Below are 24,919 nucleotides of genomic sequence, written 5' to 3' on the forward strand. Positions count from 1 at the left end.
TGTCTTCCATTTGAAAAATTTATCCTACATTTGTCCTGGTTTATTTATATATCTATTTTTTTAAAAAAATATTTAATTATTTATTTTTTGGCTTCGGCCCCCCTGTTGTCTGAGGGACAGCAACCCGGCCCCCGGCTCAAAAAGGTTGCCTACCCCTGCTCTAGGTAAAACCCCTTTTTTTCTAGGGCCACAACTGGTTGTAAGATAGGGATGGGTATTTGTGTCTTAGAGAGCAATGTCTCTTATCAAACCTGCTGTGGGCAGGACCTCTCACACTGCTGAAGTTTGGTAGTACAGAAGCCAGGGAGGGGAAACTACAGTTTTCCTTATGAAACAAGTCACATGAGAAGTGTCTGCCTTATTTTCATAACCATTACCATTCCTGTATGTCCCTTGAAAGTGTTAATCAGCTTATAATCAAGAAGCACATGCCTCCTCTGCTTTTTTAAAAAATAAAAATTGCACACCATCACCACACTGCTGAAACTTGGTGATATACTGACTCCCCCCCTCAGCTTTCCTTTAAAACAAGCCACACAAGATGGGAATGTGCATCTTGTTTTCAGAATAATTAGCTTTCCTAGGAGAATTCTGGAGCCAGCATGACGTATTGGTTTAAGTGCTGGACTACAACTACAGACCAGGGTTCAATTCCCAGCTCGGCCATGAAGCCTACTGACTGCCCTTGGGTAAGTCACAAGCTCACAACCTCAGGGGAAGGCAGTAGAAAATCTCTCTGAACAAATCTTGCCCAAAAAACCACCCCATGATAGGTTCACCTTACAGTCATCTTAAGTTGGAAATGACTTGAAGGCACACAGTAATGAAAGGAAAATTCCAATGTTAAATATTTTCAGATTGTAGTGTGTACCTTATAGCAAAAATTGTGTATTTTTCCTTATAAGGTGTGTACCTTATATGAACAAAAATTGTGTAACTTTCCTCATCACTACACTGCAAAGTTCACCACCCATCATAAAATAGACAAGAAGAGGCCAAGGCCATGGCCCCATTCACGCTACATAATAATCTGGTTTTGAAACAGATCTGAACTGGTGTAAAAGGCCCTTGTTTCACTTGCACCAAATTTCTGCTGTGGTTTGATGGGGGGGGGGGGGGGGTGCAGCACTAAACCCAGTTAAACTGGTTCTTCTGAATCCACGGCATTCCCTGCTTCTTTTTAAATGAATCGATTCAGTGCAAGTGTGAATGCAGTGTCAATTTGATTCATTTCCTGTGGTTACCCCTGTGACATGGCACCATTTTTAATCGATCCATTGTTGAATGTGAATGCGAAGTGGATTAAATCAAAAGGGGTAGGTCAGATCACGGCTTGAATAGTGTGAACGTCTATTCGGCACTAAATCGCTTCGTCAATTTGACTCAAAAAAACGGTTTATTTTGTTATGTGAATGACAGATGTGTTGTATCCCCTTGAAATAAGTGTATAAGCCACACATCATTTTACCCAAATGCAAGCATGGTACCACCCAGCCCAACCCTTATTAACCATGGTGTGACAGTATTCTTCAGTTATGAGTTGGTAGACTTTGCAAGAGAGGAGGCTGGGCAACAAAGTAGATGCCATTAGCATTGCCTCTGCCCAGCCCACTGCCCCAATAGTGGACATCAGGCACCATTGATGGGATATCAGACTCTCAGGGCAGAGAGTAGATCCTTCCACTTCTTTGAGAAATGCTAAATGGTTTAGAGTGGAATCTTTCTCCTTTAAAATACACCTAAAAGTTGAAAGCAATTTTAAAAACAGCACCACCACCACCACTAATGAACAGGAGTCCCAGCTGAGTGATTTAATTTTCTCGATGACCTGTCCGGAGTTTCAGTCACCTTAGACCAAGTCTATTTTTCTCTTTTGAATAATGCGCAGACATGAGGCAAATGCTGAGCAAGGCATGCCCAGCTGTTCTCTTCCATCTGAGAGTCCTAGCAGTGGGTGAGCAATACTTTGCATCATGGCTTATTTTCACAGGCAGCGTCAGTATAGGCAGAAGGGCCCCAGAAAAGCCCGATATTGAGTACAGAGACCTAAAGTTATACCTAGGATTGATGAGAGGATACATTGGGGTTGATATCCTGTGCTTGCTTACAGCAGAAATTGTGTGTTTTTCCTCATCGCTACACTCCAAACTTCAGTGCTGGGTCACCCACCATAAAATAGGCAAGAGGAGCCCACAACCATTATTGTATCCCCTTGAAATAAGTGTGCAGGCCACACATTTTTGATTCTATGATTCTATGATCTTCATTTTTTTTTAAATAAAAAAATCAGTGGTTAACCTGGATTTGTCTTCAGCTTTTGGCAAAATGTACAAGTTTAACAAAACAAAAAAAAGGACTTTTTACAAAAGTAAAAATACATATTTTTTATCTTTATCTTTATTGTATTAACAAAGCAGATTAACTTGACATGGTGTCCTACTATGAATTTCAGTGGGTTACCATAAGTGAACAGGTGACTTGAAGGCACATTATGTTAAGTCAATAAAACAGACACATTATGTTAAGTTAATAAAAAATCTAATAGGGAGGACTTTACCTATGTGTAAAAATGTGAAAAAGTTACAATCAATATTGACTTCTGAAACAGAATATGAATAGTACAGTAAGTATTAAGAGGGTACAGTAGGAATACTTTTTATCTAGGATGAGTAATATAACCATCAAAATGCTGTTGTTTATAAATGCGATACTCATTGAGCTAAACCTTGAAACCTAACTAGGGTTCATTTACATTATAGCAATAATGTTGTTTGACACTACTTTAACTCCTATGATTCCATTCTACAGAACCCTGTGATCTGTAGTTTTATGAAGCACCAGCACTCTTTGGCAGAGAAGGCTAAAGACCTTGTAAAACTACAAAGTCAGGATTCTATAAGATGGAGCCACAGCACTTAAAGTGGCATCATACTGCAATACGTATTTCTACTATGCAGATGCACCCGTGGTTGATCTGTTTCATGATATTTGCAATATACTGATCCTGCCACAGTTACAGCAAATTAAATTTTTGGAAATTAACATATTTGTTATTTTTATTCCAAAAGGGGGTGAGTTTTACGAACTTTTATCTCTACATAAAAATTATTGAACATGTATTAAAGATTTAAGGCACCATCCGTACTCAAACAATATATTGGTTGGCAAGGAATTTACCATGGAGGATTATAGAGATCATGCACATCACTTGTGCATGATCTCAGCTTAGGTTGTCTGAGGGGGAAATGTAGTAAATCATGTTTTCAAACAACACACTTCCCAAGATTTCTTGCTCAGTCTGCCTCCACACTGAAGCCCTTCACAGTGCAAGGCAGGCATTGCTTTTCCACAATTAGCTCTTTCAGACTTTGCCACAACTGTGAAGACAAAATAAAGGAAAGGGAACACATATGCCACCCTGGGCAATTTGCAGGGAGGGCAGGATCCAAATGAACTGGAGCAGCACTCTTACCTCAAAACAAAAGTGACAATGGAGTGAGAAACAGCTTATTGCTCTTCAGATGCTTGGAGCATCTAGGGTGCTAAAGGCTCAGCTTTAATATACTGTAATTCTGTTTTAATCCTGGTTGATGAATCTGGAGCGATCAGCAAGAAAGCATCAATTTTTTTTCAGAAGCTTCCAGTTGAGGTCTCCTATCATCCACAGATGTGCTCTCTAACAGTGCCACTCATAGGAGATTATCACACTCAGAAGGGACAAGGTCAGGATCGCTCTCCTGTCCTTATCCCATCCTGGGGGGGGGGGGGGGTTCATGTGAAAGCCTTTCATATCATACATGCCAATCCTGTCATTATCCTGTTATTGAAGTGACACTGCATTAACGCGAACTCCCATTAATTCCACTTCAATTATGGGACAACGATAGGATCAGTTTACCATTATTCTCACTTTCTGGATGGGATAATGTCTGGATAAGCTTGTCATTGTATGAAAGTCCTTTCTGCCATCATGCAGGAAGGACAGGACAAGGATGGGACAATGACATCCTGTCCCCCATATGATAATCTCCATAATGGTGCTGCCTGAATCAGTGCTGGCCACAGGCCATTGGCTGACAGTTTACAGAGAGTTTCTAAGAAAGAAAGAGACAGTTGTAGCCAATAAACAAAAATGTGGTCCCTGGTCAGGATGGGAGGTGGTGATGGTGGGGGAACAGGTTTTTAAAAACACACAAAAAGTGTTGTTATGGTTGTTTAAACCATTTTTTTTTGCATTAATTAACTTTGTGCAAACAGTCATTGCTGTTCATGTAAGAGGACTAGAAAATAGTAATAATAGCCAGACTTAAGAAAAAAGAATAATCTCAGTCTCTCTCTCTCTCTCTCTCTCTCTCTAAGTGTGTGTGTGTGTGTGTGTGTGTGTGTGTGTGTGTGTGTGTGTGTTAGTCATTTGATTTAAACCAATGTTTAAACCAGCCAACCCTGTACTTGACATTCTGAGGACAGGGGGAAACCATGCCAGTCTCCTACATTGGATAGCCTGAGAAGCATTGTTCCATAAAGTATCTTCTGCCTTAGTGGGAAATACTTTGGAATCCAAAAGAACCTTTTAACTTACTGGTATTTAAAACACAGTAAGCCCTTCCACGTATAAAGGATCAACAGCTGTTCTCAACCTCTAACTTCTTATATCTGACTGCCTAGTAACTGTGACATCAGTCATGGAAAAATTGCTTTGGCTGCCAATGTGCACTCAACTTTGGCTATATTCAGAATATATTCTTACCATAGTGCATCAGTTTCTCTTTACAGATGATATGTATGGATCCGAATGGGATACAGCTAATATGACATGATGTAGTCTGTATTAAGTTCATTTATATTTCCATGTTGTTTTTTTAAAATATGCAATCACATGCTTATTTAATCAGACTAAAATCACTAACTTATCCAAGTTCTCACCTATGCTAATTCATGCTTGTACAGTATACAGGACTACATTTCTGCCCTGAATGTGATTCCTTCAGTGACAGCTAATGGCTCTCATGTCACTGGATTAGTGAATCTGCTCCAGGTTTTACTCTAAGATTCAGAACTTATTTTGGATAGCTCATTTTAAATTTTAGATAAAAACACATGCCCCTAGACACGGAAGCTACCAACCACTACTGCATTCCTTGCTATAATGGTGTGATATAAATCAAATTGATCAGCATCACTGTTCAAATTCAAGTGTTTCCCACCAGTAAAAATCTATTAATATTAACACTGAAAGAAAGATTAGGATCCCTAAACCCTTTTTGTTTCGGTGCCTACACTAGTCGTGACAGAAAGAAAGAAGATGGCCAAATCTCCTTCAGCCTTCATTAGATAACCTTCACTAAAGTAAGAATACCTGCTAAGTTTCCATCTATTGCAGTGAATTTCCACTGCCATGGTCAGACCTTCACAATTCACGCTGTTCAATAAATAACTGAGCTTTTGAAATTATTTGCATGATTCCTGTGCTGGGGTGTAACTAAATCTCTGGTTGGTGTAAAGAAAGGTTCATAGAACTATGTCATTTTATCAAGGTTATTTTTTACAGTGCGGCCACGCCATATATGGGCACACTATATGCGGCTTTCAGCTTACAATGAATGGTGCGCACACACTGCTGCGCCCCCGCTCCCGAGCATACGTGTTATTTGCCTTACGCACAGGGTGTGTGTGTGTCTCCGGAACAGATCCCCCGCATAAGGCAAGGGTCCACTGTATTTACTTCAAGTAGGGGAATTAAATTATTGCTCAACACCACTCCTATTCAACCACTGAGTTTGGTTTCAAGTCTGCTCCCAGGTTGACTGGGTACAAAGGGAGCAATGCCCAAGCAGCCAGTCAAACAGCTATCGGGCAGCCGGTCATCTTGAAAGCAGCAACCAAGCAGCTGGCTGAGCAGCCACACAGGGAAAGGGAAAGACTGGAACAGGCAAGCGGCTCCTCAGTTGCTGTTCAACCAGTCGCTCAGTCACTGCTCCCTTTGTACGTGTTCACTTTGGGAGCATCAACCAAGAAAGGTCAGAACAAGCAAGAGGCTTCTTGATCGCTGCTTGACTGGCTATTCTGTTGTACCCAGTCACCTGGGAATAGCAACTGAGCAGCTGGCTGAGCAGTGACCAAACAGCCTCTCCCCCATGCTGGCCTTGTAGCAATGGCTGGATGGGCCAGAGGCTCCTTGGTTGCTACTCAAATGGCTGCTTGGTTGCTGCTCCCAAGGTGACTAGGTGCAAAGGAAGAAGCTTCTCCCCAGCAAGAAAGGACTCTCAATCCTTCTTCACCAGGATGGAGAGGAGGGCAATCATGTTATTACTTTTTCTCCCCAGTGAGGAAGGACTCTCAATCTGAGAGAGATGAAGAACTCTTTCAAAGAAGATACTACTCCTATTTCCCCACACAGCTTCAAGCCACAGCCCCTATGCTGCCCCCTTTTCCCCTCATTGCCCCCCTGGATATTTTCACCACCCCCAGGGGAATGTACCACCCACTTTGGGAACCACTGGTTTGGAGCTTATGCTGAGATTGGGGGGCAACCCACTCATCGCAACTCAAACTCTATTATCTGGACTGTGATAATAACCAGAAATATATACATAAATAATAATAAAAATAACATCTCACCAAATTTGGCAAAACCAACCACTAAATCAGAAGATTTGTGACATAATAGAAACAGGAAGAAGCATTCATGACATGCTTACTTCTACCATGTCGACACTATTGAAGCACTAGAAGAATCTGCATGTGTACAATCATATGAATGCATCAATATTGGTAGTTATACAGTGGGCCCTCCCTTTATGTGGGGATCTGTTCCGGATCCCTTCGTGTAAGGGGAAAGCAGCGTATGATGGAGCCCCATTGGAAGTAATGGGGCTCGCGCGTGCGCCATATGCGCACACCCCATTAGTTGTTCCGGGGTGCGCAAGGGGCTCTTCCGGCATGGCTTTCAGCATATGCTGAAAGCTGCATATGGTGCACCTGCATAAAACGTGGGTGCACTGTAGACAGATATCTCATTAATGAAAAATTGTGCAATAATAATGCTATGACAACAAATCAGGAATAGATAAGCGATGACATGGTGAGAAAATGAGAGGAATCATACGTTGTAATTCTCCTTCAGTCCCATCATTAGTGACACATGCTGTAATCTCCATAGTGGAGATCTTGCTTTAGGAGAACATGTATTAAAATCCTGTGTTCATTCTATTCTTATCCTGGATCCTTACACTGTACTAGTAGCATAATTCTAGCATGCAATAATAAGGTACAGCTGGGTCTCCCCATTGTTTTGCTAATAAGTAGCCATTTGATAATTTTCCTCCATTGATTATTTCACATGGTAGTACTGTACATATTTCCAGTTATTTCTAACCAGCCTCCAACCCCTGAAAAATATTTCTTGCTTGACTATAGCTGTTACAGAATGGAGAATTATGATGATCCTGACATCATAAAAATAATAATTTTCTTAGCCATCTAGTAATAGCCATATATCACACCTTCTGTTATGCTCTCTTGCAAAGAAAACGTAGACTCCAAATGGGAAATAAACCGCTTTTTAATTTCAATAGGCCAATCACTGATGGTCTTCCCAGTTGCGATGGGGCAGACATATTTATTTATTCATCATAACTAAAGTAATGTGTGCCTGATTTTATAATAATATATGTATGAAGGTGAGGGGAGCTGAATCATCCCAGCCTACACCATCCTGCACTTTACTTGAGGGCATTAAACAGGCTGTGAGATTTGGATCCAAGCTATGAGAATAGTGATTTGCACCCGTAAAGCATGGAGAGATACAGTGGGAAAGATGGGGCTTAATCTCTCTAGTGGTGCTCACATTTTCATGAAAAACAAATCCTCCATCCTACCTCCAGTTTAGGTTTGAACTGCACAGACATGAGAATGACTGAGTGCAAAAAAGGTATATATACACCATGCTTTATATGTATGTATACCATACTTTATACAAATGCACCAGCTGGGATGGAAGTTAGTGGGTGATTTGCTTAGTTTTTGGAAAATAACATACTGATGTTATACTTTACAAATGACTGTGTCAGAAAAGTGTCTGAGCATTCCTAGCTGTTGGCTATCATGCCTTCATCCTTAGTGCTTCAGAGAGTCACCCTTTCTGTTCATAAGCATGGAAACATTTGTGGTGTGGGACACGTTGTCTTATTTTAAACTCCAACTATGAGAAGAGGATAGGGAGCGGAGCAAGTGTTTGACAGTTGACAATGTCCATCACACAGTATAGTGACGATTGGGGGGGGGGGGGGGGTTAAAAATAGAGAGCGTTACCTCATGGGTCTCAGCAGCAATGCCATGCCAGTGAAGACAAAAGAGAAGCTTTAAAAGGCCGGTGGAGTTGGAATCAAAGGGCCTGGGCTCTGTTAAGGTTTTGGTTCTGCTCCAGAAGGGAGCTGTTCTGCTGGTCCTCTCTGTCTCTTTATGGAGAGCTGTGAGTTAAAAGGGGTATGTGACATGCCCTTCTCTCCAGGACTGGATGGTGCTTTCAAGAGCTTGGACCAACCATATGCAGGTACCACTTTCCTTTCTGTGCCAAAATTTCACAAGGCTCCTTTCTAACAAGCCAGTTTATATGGGCTTTCTGTTACTGTCAGATGGCTTGTGTTGCAAGGCAGGAAACTGATTTTTTTTTTTAAAGATAACAAAATCTCTTTTAGATTTTTGGCAGTAGGAAGTTGGACAAGGGGGAGTAAGTATGAAAAATCTGAGGGAACTTTAAACTTTCTCCATGCTGTTATGACAGCACCTCATCATCTTTATAGTGGCAGGTTTGGGACAGATAGGAGGAGGCACATTTTCCAAAATTGAATAATCAGTTGAAGGAAATCACTGTCCCAAAATGCAATTTATATGGCTCTAAAAGTAAAGGAAAATGTTGAAAAAGCCAGTATGCTTCTAAATGCCAGTTGCTGAAAGGGAAAGCATTGTGGAAGGTCTGTTGCCTTCATGCTCTGCCTGGATTTCAGCTTCCTGGAAGCACCTGACTGGCTGCTGTGAGTGTCAGGATACTGCATGTCACAAGGGTCCTTAGGTTAGTGGGGTTATGTTGTTCTTAAAAGTGTAAGATTTCAGGCTTGCATGAGAATTTCAATTTTTGTCTCTATCTCTACCTCCACTCCAGGATGATGATGGCTGCTGTTGTTAAAGTTATTATTATTGCCTAATTTTAAAAAGGAAGGTAAAAGAGGGTTGACCTTCCAATTCTTCTTCTTTTCCCTTTCTTTCTTTCTTTCTTTCTTTCTTTCTTTCTTTCTTTTAATCTTGTATGCTAAGAGCACAAAAGGGATTGAGATGTCACAAATCTAAAGCACATGGGATTACAGCTGGAAATTTTTAATTCTGTAATTCGATTTTCTTTTGTTTCATTGGCTCACACTTTTTTTTACCTTACTGTAAGTTAACAGCCAAAGACAGGGTTGGGTTAACAATAAACAGCAAGCCCTACTAGCCAGGGGGTTCTGTATGAACACAGATACCACTGAGTTTGGATTCAACTCTTACTTGATAGGCATATTTTAACAAGGTGCACAGAGGCCTGCTTGTACCTTCAGTGTCTCCTTTTCCTGAGAAGTTGTATGCCTCTTACCTGATCTTCATTGTGCTTCACGGTGATAACATTGCTGAGCCAGACTATATCTTAAGTGGTTGTGTCTCTGGTATGGATGGAACAAGGGATGAAGGAGAGTCTTTCAGTGAAACTATGGACAGAGTGAACGTGTTGGACTGAATCTTAGCAAAAACTTTGAGGATATTTGAGACTTGGGCCTGTGATTTTCTTTAAAAAACAATTTAAATAATATGCAGTTTGTATCTCATGGGTGAAAAATATTTTACTGTTGTAAACTCTGATGCATTGACTGAAACTCCTCATTGGACAATTTCATTGAGCACTATTGTTCACCTCCATTTGTCTGCTGGAGAGGAAAGCGGTCTCTACAATCTGATGCGCTGCCCTAGGAACACTGTGTGCTTCCAAGTGGTTCCCATGTGCTTCATCCTCCCAGCTTGCCTTTGTGTTGCTGTGTGCTCTTGACCTCTTCCTCCATTTCACTTCCTCCTTCTGCATGCTGAGGTAGAGGAGACATAGAAAATGAGGTAGGAATGAAGTGGTAAAGATGTAAGGCAAACTGGAAAAGACTGTACTATTTAAGAATGCAAGTGGCTGATCACTTTTATGAATTCTTCCTAAATAAATAAATAAATAAAAACATACATACAACATAACCACTAGCTTAGCACAACAGCAGGATGGTTTTGCTGCAGCCTTTCTGCCTGATAGGCCGTGGCTTTATTCCACCTGCAGGGAGCTTTCTTTCCACCACCTGGGGATATGTTCATCTGTGCTTGTCTAGACCAGGCCTGTAAGTCCCATTAAATTGTTTTGGTGCTATCACCAGCAATGTGGAATTATTATCTCGATGTTTATTAAGTCCTGCTCACACTCACATGTTTTGAGAAAGGCTATGAAGAGCTTATGGCAAAATATTTGTTTCTGGCCAGTCTGAAGTGCCTATGTTGCCTCACTAGATGAATGCATGGCACAGCAGTGGGAATGATTAACAGGATGGTAAAGAACACCAACAAGGAGCTCTTCTATCACATAAACACTAGAAAATATAAAAACCCTTTCCAGCCAGGTTTCTAGCTGCAGAGTCCTGAGTTTGTTTCTTTCTTGTTCTTTGCAGAGCTTCATCGCAGTGAGAGTATGCAAGAAAAAAATGTGAAAGAAGCCAAAACCAAATGCCGAACAATTGCATCCCTGCTGACAGATGCACCTAACCCCCATTCCAAGGGTGTCTTGATGTTCAAAAAGCGCAGACAGAGGGCTAAGAAGTACACCCTTGTCAGTTTTGGAAGTGTTGATGAAGACCGTTGCTATGATGAAGAGGACGGTGTCTTCCCAACCAGTGAGTCTGAATTTGATGAGGAAGGCTTCTCTGATGCCAGGAGCTTAACAAACCATTCTGACTGGGACACGTCTTACCTCGATATTGAGAAGCCCAAGGGGCATCCTGCACATGAGGAGGCCCAGCCTCAGCAAGGCCTCAGTGAAGCCTCAGGAAGGGGAGCCCAGTTGTTTGAGCAGCAGAGAGAGAAAGCTGGTAAACATACTTTGGAGAAAGTGCCCGCACAGAAGTCAGAAGAACAACACCCAGCCTCAGCTGTCCTGCCAACACAGAGAGTGGGGAGTGAGGAAGCACCTACTCCACAAAGGGCAGAAAAGGCCCCATTAAGTGTCCATTTAGAATCTGTACAAGTCTCCAGCCAGCTGCCATCCCCTAGCCCTGCTCAGCTCCAATCTCCCTCTAGCATCTTTGGAGGAGGTGCCCATGTTTCTCCAAATACCCCAAGCTTCTTCAACCGGTCTGCCCGCCCTTTCACACCTGGGTTCTCTGGGCAGCGCCCTGTAACTTCCTCAGTTGTGTTCAGACCATCAGTGCCAAAGAGTAGCAGTGAGAGTCTTGGTGGTCAGAGAACATCCATGCCTCTTTTCTCTCCTGGGACCACAGTGCTTCCTCCCACACCATCGGCAATGCAGTCTAATGGGCCAGCAAGTACATCTGTGTCTCTGTATATCCCAACCACTCCCTCATCAGTGCAACCAACAGGAGTTGGGAATACAGGAGAAACTAAGCCCAGCGCAGCCAGAACATCCACAGCTTCTATATACCTTTCAGCTCCCTCTAAGCCAGCTGCAGGTGTGGTCACTGCTACATCCCCACCATCCTTGCCTTCACAAACCCAAGAGACAACAGCTTCTACTTTGTATCTTAGCCCCAGCGCACAGCAGTTTGGTCAACCCACCACTCAGCCTTCCCCTGCCATTGCGCCAGCAGTTCCAAGGCCTGCCTCTGAGCCATTTGCCTCCAGGGAGCAGAGGGTAGCATTTCCAGCTCCCAGAACAGGAATCTTGCAGGAGGCCCGTCGACGGAGCAGCAAGAAGCCTATGTTCAAGTCTGTGGAGGAAAAGAAAAAGAATTCTCCTAATCCAGAGTTACTGTCCCTTGTGCAGAACCTTGATGAAAAGCCCAAGGGAGACCACCATGGGGCAGGATTTGAGTCCGGGCCTGAGGAAGATGTCCTCAGTCTGGGAGCGGAGGCCTGCAACTTCATGCAGGCTTCAGGCCGGAGGTTCAAGACTCCACCTCCAGTAGCCCCTAAGCCATCACAGGCTCCTGGAGGACTGGTGAATGGGTCCTCCTCAACACATGACATGCCTCATTTGAAGGGGAAAGGGGCAGAGCTTTTTGCAAGGCGACAGAGCCGCATGGACAAGTTTGTAGTGGAGGCAGCACCATCCTCAGTCCCAAAGCCCAGAACCCCATCCCCAGCTCCTTCCCTGCCTTCCTCTTGGAAATACTCCCCAAATATCCGTGCCCCACCTCCCATAGCTTACAACCCACTGCATTCCCCATTTTACCCCTTGGCAGCCAGCAAATCTCAAGGCAGCAAGGCAGAGAGCAAAGTTAAAAAGCCACCTAGTCAGAAGTCAGGGATCAAGGCTATTGACTTCCTCAGGCACCAGCCATACCAGCTAAATTCTGCCATGTTCTGTTTTGGGGACACTTCAGGCTCTGGTGGTGGTTCTCAGTCCCAGACGGGCCAACAGTCCAGTTTATCTTTCACCCCGGCCAAACAAACACCCATGAAAACAGCGAGGACCTATGAGATCCGTCGCTTCTCCACCCCTGCCCCAATGCCAACTTCTAGCAGCCTGGCCCCTACAGTCCTGGCTCCTCGCTCTGCTACCACCTTGGATGAGCCACTGTGGAGGACAGAAATGACCTCTGCTTCCACCCCTGTCTCCCCTGGGCCATTTCCAGTGGCTGCTCCCCAATATCAAAGTTCTCCTGAACTTAATGAGGCATGCAGAGTGGCTTCCCCTATTCATCCTGCCTCATCCTCCAGTTTCCAGGTAGCTAGGCCTAGGTTTTCAGCGGCCCAAACTGGCATGCATGCACATGTTTGGAGACCAGGGTCAAGTCAGCATTAAAACAGGAATTGTTCTTCCCTGTCTAAACCACAGGGCCTCTCCTAACATTACACTCTTTAGGTGTACACATAAGATTCCCCACCCTCTAGTTAACATCTAAAAAGTGTGAGTGCAGCAATCAAGTTTAAAAACCCTGGTTTCTTACCCCTCATACTGCTGAGTGTCTGCTTGGTGGCAAGTCCAAGTCCACTTCTCATAATGCGAGAAATCACCTATAGGCACAAAGCAAGGATTTAGATAAAATAGTTACTTTTGGGTCTCCCATCCTTTCCCCTTTTAAAATGGATTTCTGGAAACCAGGATAGCGAAGCCAATTAAGTGGCAAAAAGCTTTTCATCCTGAATTTCTTCCCCTTCCCCATCTTTTTGGACTTGCATCATTTCCAAGGGATTTAACAGTTTGAAGTTATTCGCATAGCGGGGTAAGGCCAAAGATTCATAAGCATCCTGAGAACAGCACTATGATGTAGGATATGTAAGTGCCTTTTATCTCTGAAGTACTTTAGAAAGAAGCACCTTCCTCACATCCCCAGTTACGCTCTTTAAACCTAGAGTACCACGGGTGTAGTGATAAGGGACTGGCAAGCCAGTGTAAGGGGAAAAAAGCAAAGATAACAACGAAACCCTTGGTTAATCCTCAGCATCTGTTTATTGTAACCTGCTGGTTCATAGACTGCACCAGTGACTTTTAAAAAGTGATGTGTTTTTGGACGTCCATTATGGGTACCTCAGCAAGGTAGTCAGTACTGGAAGGCAAGTTTCCCTAAAGAATGGCTCCCCCACCCCACTACACACTAAGGTGTGTTTTCAGATCACACTGGATGTTAGCACAGTCCAACACACTTGCCTTTGCTTTGTCTTAACTAAGGGCAGAGCTACAGCATACACTCCAAAACCCATTTTTGCCAAAGGATACTAGGGTTCAGTTCCCTATTCGGCCATGAAACCCACTGGGTGGGCAAGGCAATAGCAAACCTTCTCTGAACAAATCTTGCCAAGAAAACCGCCTTCGAGTCACCATAAGTCAGAAGTGACTTGAAGGCACACAACAACTACAACAACAAAATGAATTTCCTAGATCAGTGTGGATGAGTAGGTACAAGAAGCCTGCATTTTGCATTTTCAGGGAAGAATGAGCAGATATTTCCCTTTTGTCCTTGTTAATATAACTGTCCACACTTTAGTATTTTGAGGCAAATATGAGTGTGACTAATAATACATTCATCCCTCCCTATTTGCGGTTTTGATATTTGCGGATTTGATTATTCACAAATTTGATTAATATGCTCTCTCTAGGAATATCTAGGTCCTCCAATGCAACTCTATGGTCAACTTTAACTAAAAGGTGCACTGAAAGACCTAGAGATTCCTAGAGAGAATACTCTACTAGGCATTTGTTGCTCCTCCAGTGTAGTTCTATGGATCAATGTCTGTCGGATGTTGACCACAGAGTTGCGCTGGAGGACCTAGAGATTCCTAGAGAGGTGTCCTCTCAGGTAAAAACATGGTGTTTTTGTTATTTGTGGTTTTTCCATATTCATGGGGAATCTTGTGCCCCTAACTCTAGCGAATATGGAGGGACAAGTGTATATCTTTCAGAAGACCTTGATTCAGAATTTTTTGTAAAGCATAGTGATCGCAACAGATAAGTTTGACAGAAAGTTTGAAAACCACTGAATTATTTTAGTGAACATATGATTTCATATTTAATTAAATAGGACAAGTGGTACAAATTTCCCCCTAATGAAAGGGAAAGTTACCCGTTCATAACCACCACCACCCCACTGCCCATTTTGAGCAACAGCAGCAGAGGCTGTGCTTCATTGCTAAGTCCAAAAAGCAGTATGATGTAAAAATAAGAGATGAAAGTGGCACAGATTTAACAATAAGCTCCTGACCTTCAAATATAACCCAGGAGACACTTGGCCGCTATCTCTTACAGCAGGAGGAAAATCGACTTTTACCTAGAGCATTTACTTAGAACAGAAACTGAACGATCCCTTTGTGGATGCATCAGAGGAGATACCGAATGTCTAGAGAACTTCACATGAAAGGAAGACCTAAGTGTGGACCAATGAATTTTGGAATGCAAGGGGCGGCATTAGCCTCTTGCTAGAATAGGAAAGTTTGGGAGGGATATTAGAGCAAGTGCATAAGGGCTTTGGAAACCAATGGGAAAGAATTTTCATTCATGCCTCTGGTGCTGGGTTCAACCTGTGACAAATCACTGTAGTCACCAGCAAGTAGAAGGGGGAGTGGGAACATAGGTCCTGTGTTTGCACTCTCCCAATTCAATTGAAACTAGTGGAGAAAGAGAAAAAATGGGTAGATCTTTTACATCCATCCAAAGTGGTGGTTGGAGATGTCGATAGACATGGACTATGGGAAGAAGACCCACTCTGGCTGTGTTAGGGGCTTCCTCAGAGCCATGTGATGGCCATACAAGAGAACACATTTTTAACCTCAGTGATACCTTTGGTTTTCTCTCCAGATAACTTTGAAGTGTCTAAGTGTGGCTAAGAGCGGTGGAGGGGTTATATATTTATTAATCCTCTTTCACACACATATTTATTGGTCAATCAAAATATAATGGCAAGGAAATTCATTTAATAGACTGTAGTACAGCGTATAAGTTATGTCCACATGAATTTGATTTTGCCTTGCTTACCTTGATCATTGTCTGGGCAAATTTTATGCTTTGAAATGAAATGAAATTTATTACAGTTGATGACCAGCATAAAACAATATAAAAAGTACAATATGCCCAATAAGAACCCCCCCCCCCCCCCCAAATGCAAACTGTATAGTACAAATACAATAGGAATACAGCTTGGAATTCAGGTAACTATATAGAGTGAAATCTCTTCAAATACAAATACTAGATGAAATCAATAGAGTAAAAATTAGAAATTAAGACACCATTTTTCGGCAACAAGCTATTGCAGCAACGCAAAAACTTGCCACCTTGGTTGTAATCCCTGGCTGCTGATCAGCCAGAAGGTAATCAATGTAAAATGCATCAGGTTTACCTGGTATTTTTTGTAAAATTGGTACTATAAAACAACGCTGCAGATCCCTGTAAAAGGTGCAATACAACAAAACATGCCCCACTGTTTCTACCTCCCCAGACCCACAAGGACATGGTTTGTTATTATATCTTCCTACAAGTAAGGCTGATGGAAGTACATTCAATTTGGCCAGGGTAAAGGCTTTCCTATACTTTGGATTTGTTAGATTTTTCAAATATGCAGCAAGGACAAAGCCTCTCTCACTGACTTTAAAAGTTGAATGCAAAGAGGCTGCACTTATATGATTTTGTAGTTCAATGTCCCAAATGCACTGGCAGATGTTCTCTTTGGCTTTTGCGTGCCCCATGGCTAGAATAACAGTTTGGGAGAAGCCCAGGGATTGCACTTTTTCCTCAACCAGCATTTTCTATCTTGAATGAAATATATCATTAAGAGTCAAGGGGACTAGGCCTTTGGGAGTAAATAACATCTTTAACCAATAATCTAACTTATATATCCATATTTGTGATTCAATAGAAATTAAGCCTGTTTCCAACCTGGGGAAAACATTTGGTACACAACTTGGCAAGCTGGGAATAGTTCTCAGAAATTTTGATTGAACAGTTTGCTTTGTTATTTGTACTGATGTCCAAGTGAAAGGGCCACTGTTCTCGCCTGTGTCCATGGAAGCAGAGAACTAATCCTTTCGTGATCTTAGTATAAAAGCATATGTGCCGTTTCATCTCCATACACATCTGCTTCTGTCAGTAACATAACATTCAAATTACAGATGAGAGTTACTGATTCTCAAACTCCCTGTTGGTTATAGGAGAAAGCTACAGGCACCCCAAGGCAAAATTTAAACTTAAATTTTAAAATTTAAATGCACACACAGAGAGAGAACACAATATTCCTGACCCCTTTTTGGAGCCGATAGTATACTTTCCATGTCTGACACTTAGCCTCAGAGGTATACCCTAAATGATAAAGGATTTCAATTCCAGCAGCTTTTCTAGGCATTGTTGCCTGACTGTCCCAGCACTCAGAACTGACAATTTTGTACTCAGATACCCAGACTTCAGTTCAAAGGTTGGAGTGTAAATTGGTCCAATTGCAGAAATTTGGTATGTGTTAAAATAAAAAGATTGGGGTGAGAGGTACCTTCTGGGAGGTGTCTTCAAGCCATTCTCCATGTTATAGCCAGCTGCATCCACACTGCAGAAATTATCCATTGACATTTTAACTGCCATGGCTCAATGCTATGGAATTCTGGGCATTATAGAGGTTTTTTAAAACGACATTTAGCCTTCTCTGTCAAAAGCTCTTCCATGGCATTGAGCCATGGCAACTGAAGTGGCATCAATCAGAATTATTTCTGCAGTGTGGATGCAACCTAAGAGGAACTGTAGAAACTGGAGAGGGGGGGGGGGGCATGGCTTCATTATCTGGAGGGAAGCCTGACTAGCAAATTACACAAGCCTGCAATGGAAAAAAACTTTTTTCAATATTGTACCAGATTTTAATGTATTTTGGGGTGCTTACTTTGAAAAACAAACACAGTTCTTTCACACATGCAAAATTTTTATCAATTCAGTTGTTAGTTCTGATTAAGCGCGGATGATTTTCCATGTTCCAGTGCAATTTCTTTTTGTGCTTTTGAACGGATTTTTGTGTTACATGGTGAATTAAAAGGTTTTGAAAGTCTGTAAGGAGACTTTAACCCCTTTCTTACTCTATAATTATTTCCCAGATAAATTCATTCAACCCCATATTACACCACAGAAACATCAAAGAAATTTGTTTAAAAAGTATACTGGATGGAGCAAATCTGAAGTTGTTTTTGGAAATGCACGCCAAATTCCTATAAAACCAAATAAGTTTTGTGATCCTCGGTTTTGCAGCCCTGTGCTATGTTGTGACAAATCATATTATCTGAGAAGGAAGGGTGGAAAGAACTTGTATTTAAAAAGCTGTTGGATATCAGCTAAAAGGGTCCCAATCTGAAAATATTCTCTGAGGATGTAGACTGCAGTCTACGAAAGCTCATGCTGCCAATTTCTTTCTTTCAGTTCGTCTCAAAGGTGACAAGAGCTGTCTACATACTGAAAATATTAGGGTTATTGTAGAATGTCTAGGGAAGAGTCTGGAACAAGGATTTTAGAAGAGGAGGATTTGAAAAGGCCTTCCTGCCCTTTGTCTTCCAGCCTTGTCTTCCCGTCTTTAATAGGGAGTTAGCCTTTAAAGAGGTGGTGAAGCTGGGGTTCAGAATACAAAAGTTGGAAGAGTGAATGCAGAAGGAAAACATGAAATATAGATTGGCAGCAGTGACGTAGCTAGGATTTTAGGAAGGGGAGGGTCCAGACTAAGTGCCACCATTATAATGGGGCTTGGGTGCGGCGGTGCAGAAGCACACACCATTCATTTTTCTAATGGAAAGGGGGGAGTCCAGACCCCAAGAACCCCCCCCCCCCCCCCCGCTTGGCTACATCCCTGTTGGCAGCCTGGAATGGAGGGAAAATTCATTCCTACTCCAGATTGATACAGATGAAATGTGTTGATAGGGCAATTTTTGTGCACACTTTTCACATCCAGATTTTATAGTTAGAAAAAAAATTGAGGTGAAATATATTATGCAGGGCTTAACCTCCCACTGTCTCATGCAGCCGTGTTTTGCTATTTAGACACTGCGAGAATGTTGGTCCCTGGGATCTACTGTTGTCCTGTGGAATGCAAACTACCAGCTGCTGACTCCACAGTGTCTGTATGTGCTCAGCATGAGTGTATCTGCCTGCAAGAAGTTTGGCAGGTATGGCACTGCAATGATACGGTGACAACAGAACCACCGTGAGATGAATGACTTGCTATGCAGCACCTGAGGGCAAAATGGCTCCTTACACTGGATAGGTATATGTGGGGCCAACTTTGAAACAGGACGCTTGAAACCATAGAACAGTATGTGTACTGCTTCATAGTTGTCTGTAGTGAGAACAGGTGTAAAATTGTGGAGTGGGATGACTAAAGTGAAAGAAGACTGAGCACAAAAGAAGGCTACAAGACTAGAGGAAGGGATCCAGTGAATCCTGCTGGGAATTGCTCAAAGTGACTGTCCCTACTAAGGCAATTATGATCCAAGTTCCAGTCTAACACCTCAAGAAGCAGTAAGAGGATCTCAAATGCAAAATAAAGTTGGAAGGCTTTGGGGAAGCTTTCATGGAAGCCTCCCACCATTCTCAAAGTTACATGTGACCCAGTTGGAAACAAAATCAGTTATCAGTTATTCTTCACTGTGTTGTTCTATGTCAGACCTTTTGTCATTTGTTGTGGGACTGGCACCTCTTCTGCTTCTGGTATGAGTATTTCACATCCAAAAGAAGAAATTTCCCAGCAGTTACATCCTCTCCCATGCAGGGCTGCACTTCTGGAGAAGTTATAAGATTTGTTCTGTTCTTTTCATCATATGTTGATTTTACTTTTGAAGTTAAAAGGTCACTTTACTTGTGCTGAGGAATAAATTTCTGATATGCACTTTAACTGTTGCCTTCATCACCTTTTTCACTCTCAGGTGCTAATCCTGTATGACTCCCAACATCTTTGTGCTTGACCAGTGCTATTACATTTAGATGGCATGAGACTGATTTCATTGCAAAATTCAAAGATGTCCTTGGCTAGGTGTATGCTAAGCTGCCAGACTGAAATAATCGGAGAAAAAGCTGTTTAGACAGCACATCTAAAGCCTATTTAACATGCTGCTACGTGATCTCCTACTTCTTAAAGAAGCATAGACAGGTATCACATAGGTAATAACGTCCTGTGTTATTCAGGATGCAAAGGTTTAAAAGTGGAAAACGCATCCCACAAGTTATATAATTTACTCCATAAAATGCTAGTAAACTGGTTTTTTTATTGGTCATCTCGCATCTTTATTACTGCCACTTTTTGGCTTTCCACCACCACACTTCTGTTTAGGCCTATGTTGCCATAATGGTGCACTTCTCTCATTGCTTTGAGTGTGCAAAACTTTTCCTTATGGCCCAATATTAATCTTCTTCCAGACCAGTCCCAGACATTGCACAGACTGTCCATTTATGTCTGTACTATTGTAGCAAGACAATGGACTTCTCACGAGACGGTAAATTGGAATTAAAGCAAGATATTAGCATATCTGGCCAGTAGTTATCACACAACATCATGTCTATTCAGTTGCTGCTTTGCATTTCCTTTATTTCTGTAGCACACCTTTTCATTGACATGGAAAGCCCATCAATAGGCTCCTAATATTGCTCCTATTCCCTTAGTCATATTCCATTGCAAAAGGTCCTTTCCACAGAGGTAACAATTGATGACAGTCATGTGGCAGGTGTGATTCTCCCCCTCTTCACCCTTCACTACTCCCTGAGTAGTTTGAGGATGTTCCGCCGTCTCTTTTGTCGGAGGAGATGATTTTATTTTTGCTGCGATTGCATAATTGCATAAAAATAAAAACAAAACTGAAAGAAACAGAGTAATAATCTCAGCAAAGGTGCACATGCTGAAAAGCATGGAAGACAGGGTTACAGAACCGGTGCAAAAGGAACTATGGATTGCCAAAGCTGCACACTCATGCAATTGAACAGAAGGGTGATACTGAATATTTTCAGGCTCGCTAACATAATTATGAAGTGGGAGGGAAGCTGGTGTAATAAAGTCTTATGTCTTGGCAATAGTGTCGTAATTGTATTAGTGCAAAAGGGCTCTGTATCCTACATGTCGCATACCTCAAAGGGATGTCACGAGACTATAATGTTGCTCTTTGTTTCAAGGGAGAAGAAACTGTGTAGGATCCAAGCCATTAATAGAATGCTTCTTGAAAATGTGCCACTGCTGCCCCAAATTCCCCCTTCTTTGTGTCCTCCCAGTTCAAAAGGAGCCAAACCTTCCACAGCTGCTATATTCAAGGATTGGTGGTTTGCACTGCAAGATTCTGACACTGGCACCGGAAGCAGGCTCTAATAGATCTCCTGTTTCCAGAAGCACTTGTGTAAAACCTTTTTGCTTTTTAAATATTTGCTTTTTTATATTGTTATTCTATTTTCCATTACAATCTTTTCTAGTACCGTAACAATATAATATAGTATGACAGTTGCTGTGGGTATAAGCCTATCTTCAAAAAGGTTGTACATACATATCCTTTTGGACATTATCTCTAATGTTCAAAGTGCACTTTTCTAGAAAGAAGTTTGATTAAATGGAGTTTCAACTCTATGAATAACGTAAACAATAAAAACCTTCCAAATTTCTTCAGTTACATCTTCTTCAATTTCTTCTCTTGCTAAACTAAAAAAAACCTCTCTAGAATGTCATTGATAGATGTTTTAAAGGAAATAAACTGAATTACAGTACATACAAAATTTTATTCAACCACAGCTCTGCAATGGTTCAGCAGTAAATTTTACTATGTGCTAAAAAGACTTGGAACATGGGACTGTGTTTAGCCAGTCTGGCTTTGGGCTGAATGGCTTTGGACAGAAAGCCTACTATGTACCCCAGAGAGGGTTCCTTCACGACTGCAAGGTGCTTTTTAAAAAGTAAGCTAAAAATCTGACCATGAAAATGTCTGTCTCTCTCTTACCCTACACCGACTGGACCCACTGTGACTGGAAGACAGTCCGTCCTCACAGCAGCAAGAGTAAGGCATACATGCCCTTAGTCACTAGATGGCATAACTGGGCTTCCCATTGCTAGTAGGACTTTAACATTCACCTGCTATAGTGTTAAGTTGGGAGGATTTAAAACATTATAGCGGACTTATGAAATCCTCTCCTCCTAATCTTCTGCCCTTTGGACTTGACATCAAACCACATCTGGCAATTACTCTGTGCCACATTATCTGAAAGGATGCAAGCTGAACACTGATTCTTGTCTCTGGGAACGAGGAACTTGTGGAAGTCAGTTTTGCAGTCCATGCTTTCTGCTGTGTAGTAGCACTTCCACTTGACAGAGTAGGTAGCTTTGATTCATTAATTCCTCATGCAAATCACTGCAGGATGAGTCTTCCTTATTTGGAATTCCAACATCCAAAATACTCCCAAATCCAAAATTGTCCGCATAGGTGGTTGACACCTTTGCTTTCTGATGATTCAGTGTACAGTTTCATGCACAAAATTGTGAAAGATTATAATGTATAAAGTTACCTTCACTCTATGTGTCTAAGGTTTATAGGAAGCATAAATGAATTTCATGTTTAGACTTAGGTCTCATTTCCAGGATATCATCTCCAGGATATCCCATTATATATTTGCAAATATTCCAAAATCCAAAAGACTTCTGGTCCCAAGCATTTTGGTTAAGGGAGACTCAACCTGTACTAATGAAATTATGTGTCCTTAGTTTCTTCTGAAGATGGTGTTGGGGTGCATTACACACATTTAAACTACAAGAGGAACAAATACAGTATCAGCTGAAAACAAGAGTAATGACTCTTGTTGTTGTTCTTGTGTCTTCAAGTCATTTCCAACTTATGGCGACTCTATCATGGGGCAAATTTCTTTTTAATGGGGCTTGAGCATACAAAGAATTCCCCTTATACAGGGGAGTACAGAATGGATCCCCCGTGTCAGGGAAGGGCACGCTGTATATACAAAAGCTAACTAGGGCATTGTCTGCATGGGCCAATAGACCCCCCCACACACACACACACATTATGGCTTTGTCCTGTTTGGACAACACACATCCAAAACCTTGCTTTTGATATGAGCAGTCAGGATGATATCCAGCATGTTCAATACCAAAACGGGATTACAGCCTTAAAACACATTAAAATAATATACTTGTTGCTCCAGATCTTCTAGGAATTTCCATGCCATGGAAAGCATTCTGCACAGACGTCCCACTAGGCTACTTGGTGCATCCGCCACTGCCATGGGCCACTCATTCTGAGGTCAGAACAAGGCACCCAACTGTGTGTTCCTCACTTGCTTCCTCATTCTGACGTCAGAAGTGAGCAACCTGAAGTGTCGGCAGACATGCCAGGCAGCCCAGTGGTACAGCTGTGCAGACACTTGCCATGGCATAGGAAAAGAGGTACAGGTATCAGGGGCAGGCTGGAACAACTGCCACTGGAGTATCATGGCCAGTGCAGACAAGGCTGAATCTGTCTTCAGTGCTAGTGGTGTGAAATCTTTCACTAGATCTGAAGACAGTCTAGCTTAGGGCTTTCTGACCCTCAACATTTCCCGCTTGCCTTGAAGAAAAATTTGGATCACTGCTATAAATCTATTCAGGTTGCAGCAGGGAGAATGAGAGCAGCAGGCTACAGTCCTTCACTCTAGCACATTTACTGGTAATAGGTGGCTTACCTTCCATTCTTGTAATGTTATCCCACGTTTGACCAACATGAGCCAAATGCAGGGCAAGAAATTGCCCAGGCAACAAAAGACCATCTCTTGCACCTCTTCCCCTGAATAAGAATTTGACACAAACACAAGATACCAGAATCTCTTCCACACCAAATTATTTTGTCCTCCACATAATATTTAATTTATTAAGCTGTGCAAAACTAGATCATAGAATCATAGAATCGTAGAGTTGGAAGAGACCGTAAGGGCCATCCAGTCCAACCCCCTGCCATGCAGGAAATAACAATCAAAGCATCCCCAACAGATGGCCATCCAGCCTCTGTTTGAAGACCTCTAAGGAAGGAGACTCCACTACACTCCTAGGAAGTGCGTTCCACTGTTGAACAGCCCTTACTGTCAGGAAGTTCCTCCTAATGTTTCCTGGAGCTTGCATCCATTGTTCCGTGTTCTAGTCTCTGGAGCAGCAGAAAACAAGCTTGCTCCCTCCTCAACATGACATCCCCTCAAATATTTAAATAGGGCTATCATATCACCTCTTAACCTTTTCTTCTCCAGGCTAAACATCCCCAGTTCCCTGAGTCGTTCCTCATAGGGCATGGTTTCCAGACCTTTCACCATTTTAGTCGCCCTCCTTTGGACACGCTCGTTTCTCAATGTCCTTTTTTAATTGTGGTGCCCAGAACTGGACACAGTATTCCAGGTGGGGCCTGACCAAAGCAGAATAGAGTGGCACTATTACTTCCCTTGATCTAGACACTATACTTCTATTGATGCAGCCCAAAATCGCATTGGCCTTGTTAGCTGCTGCATCGCACTGTTGACTCATATTCAACTTATGGTTCAAGTAAACCATAAGTTGAATATGAGTCAACAGTGCGATGCAGCAGCTAACTCCAAGATCCTTTTCACATGTAGTTTCATTCAGCCATGTGTCCCCCATCCTATATCTGTGCATTTCATTTTTCCGCCCTAAGTGCAGTACCTTACATTCCTCCGTGTTGAAATTCATTTTGTTAGCTTTGGCCCAGTTTTCTAGTCTGTTCAGGTCATTTTGAATCTTGATCCTGTCCTCAGGGGTATTAGCTACTCCTCCTAATTTGGTGTCATCTGCAAATTTGATAAGTATACCCCCAATTTTGTCCTCCAAGTCATTAATAAAGATGTTGACTAGCACTGGGCCTAGGACAGAGCCCTGTGGGATCCCACTGGTCACTTTTCTCCAGGATGAAAAATAGCCATTGTTGAGCACTCTTTGGGTTTGGCCGGTCAGCCAATTACAAATCCATGTAACAGTTACTTTGTCAAGCCCACATTTTACAAGCTTGTTTGCAAGAATATCATGGGGAACTTTGTCAAAGGCCTTACTGAAATCAAGATATACTATATCCACAGCATTCCATTCATCTACCAAGCTGGTAATTTTATCAAAGAAGGAGATAAGGTTTGTCTGGCATGACTTCTTTTTCTGAAATCCATGTTGACTTTTTGTGATTATGGCATTGCCTTCTAGATGTTCCCAGACTCTCTTTTTAATGATCTGCTCTA

General features: G+C 42.1%; 1 protein-coding gene across 2 annotated transcripts in view; it reads left to right on the forward strand.

Annotated features, from left to right (window-relative positions):
• Positions 1–19,569, forward strand: part of SYNPO2L (synaptopodin 2 like) — a 56,328-nt gene extending 36,759 nt beyond the window's left edge. For both annotated transcript variants that reach the window (XM_089510802.1, XM_089510803.1), the window contains exon 4: positions 10,725–19,569. In XM_089510802.1, coding sequence (XP_089366928.1) covers positions 10,725–13,033 — 2,309 coding nt within the window. In that variant the 3' untranslated portion in view covers positions 13,034–19,569. The remainder of the gene's footprint in view (positions 1–10,724) is intronic.
• The last annotated feature ends 5,350 nt before the right edge of the window (positions 19,570–24,919 follow it).

Source organism: Sceloporus occidentalis, unplaced genomic scaffold (genome assembly GCF_023333645.1).
Source record: "Sceloporus occidentalis isolate IW3139 unplaced genomic scaffold, rSceOcc1.0.p SCAF_2, whole genome shotgun sequence".
NCBI lineage: Eukaryota > Metazoa > Chordata > Lepidosauria > Squamata > Phrynosomatidae > Sceloporus > Sceloporus occidentalis.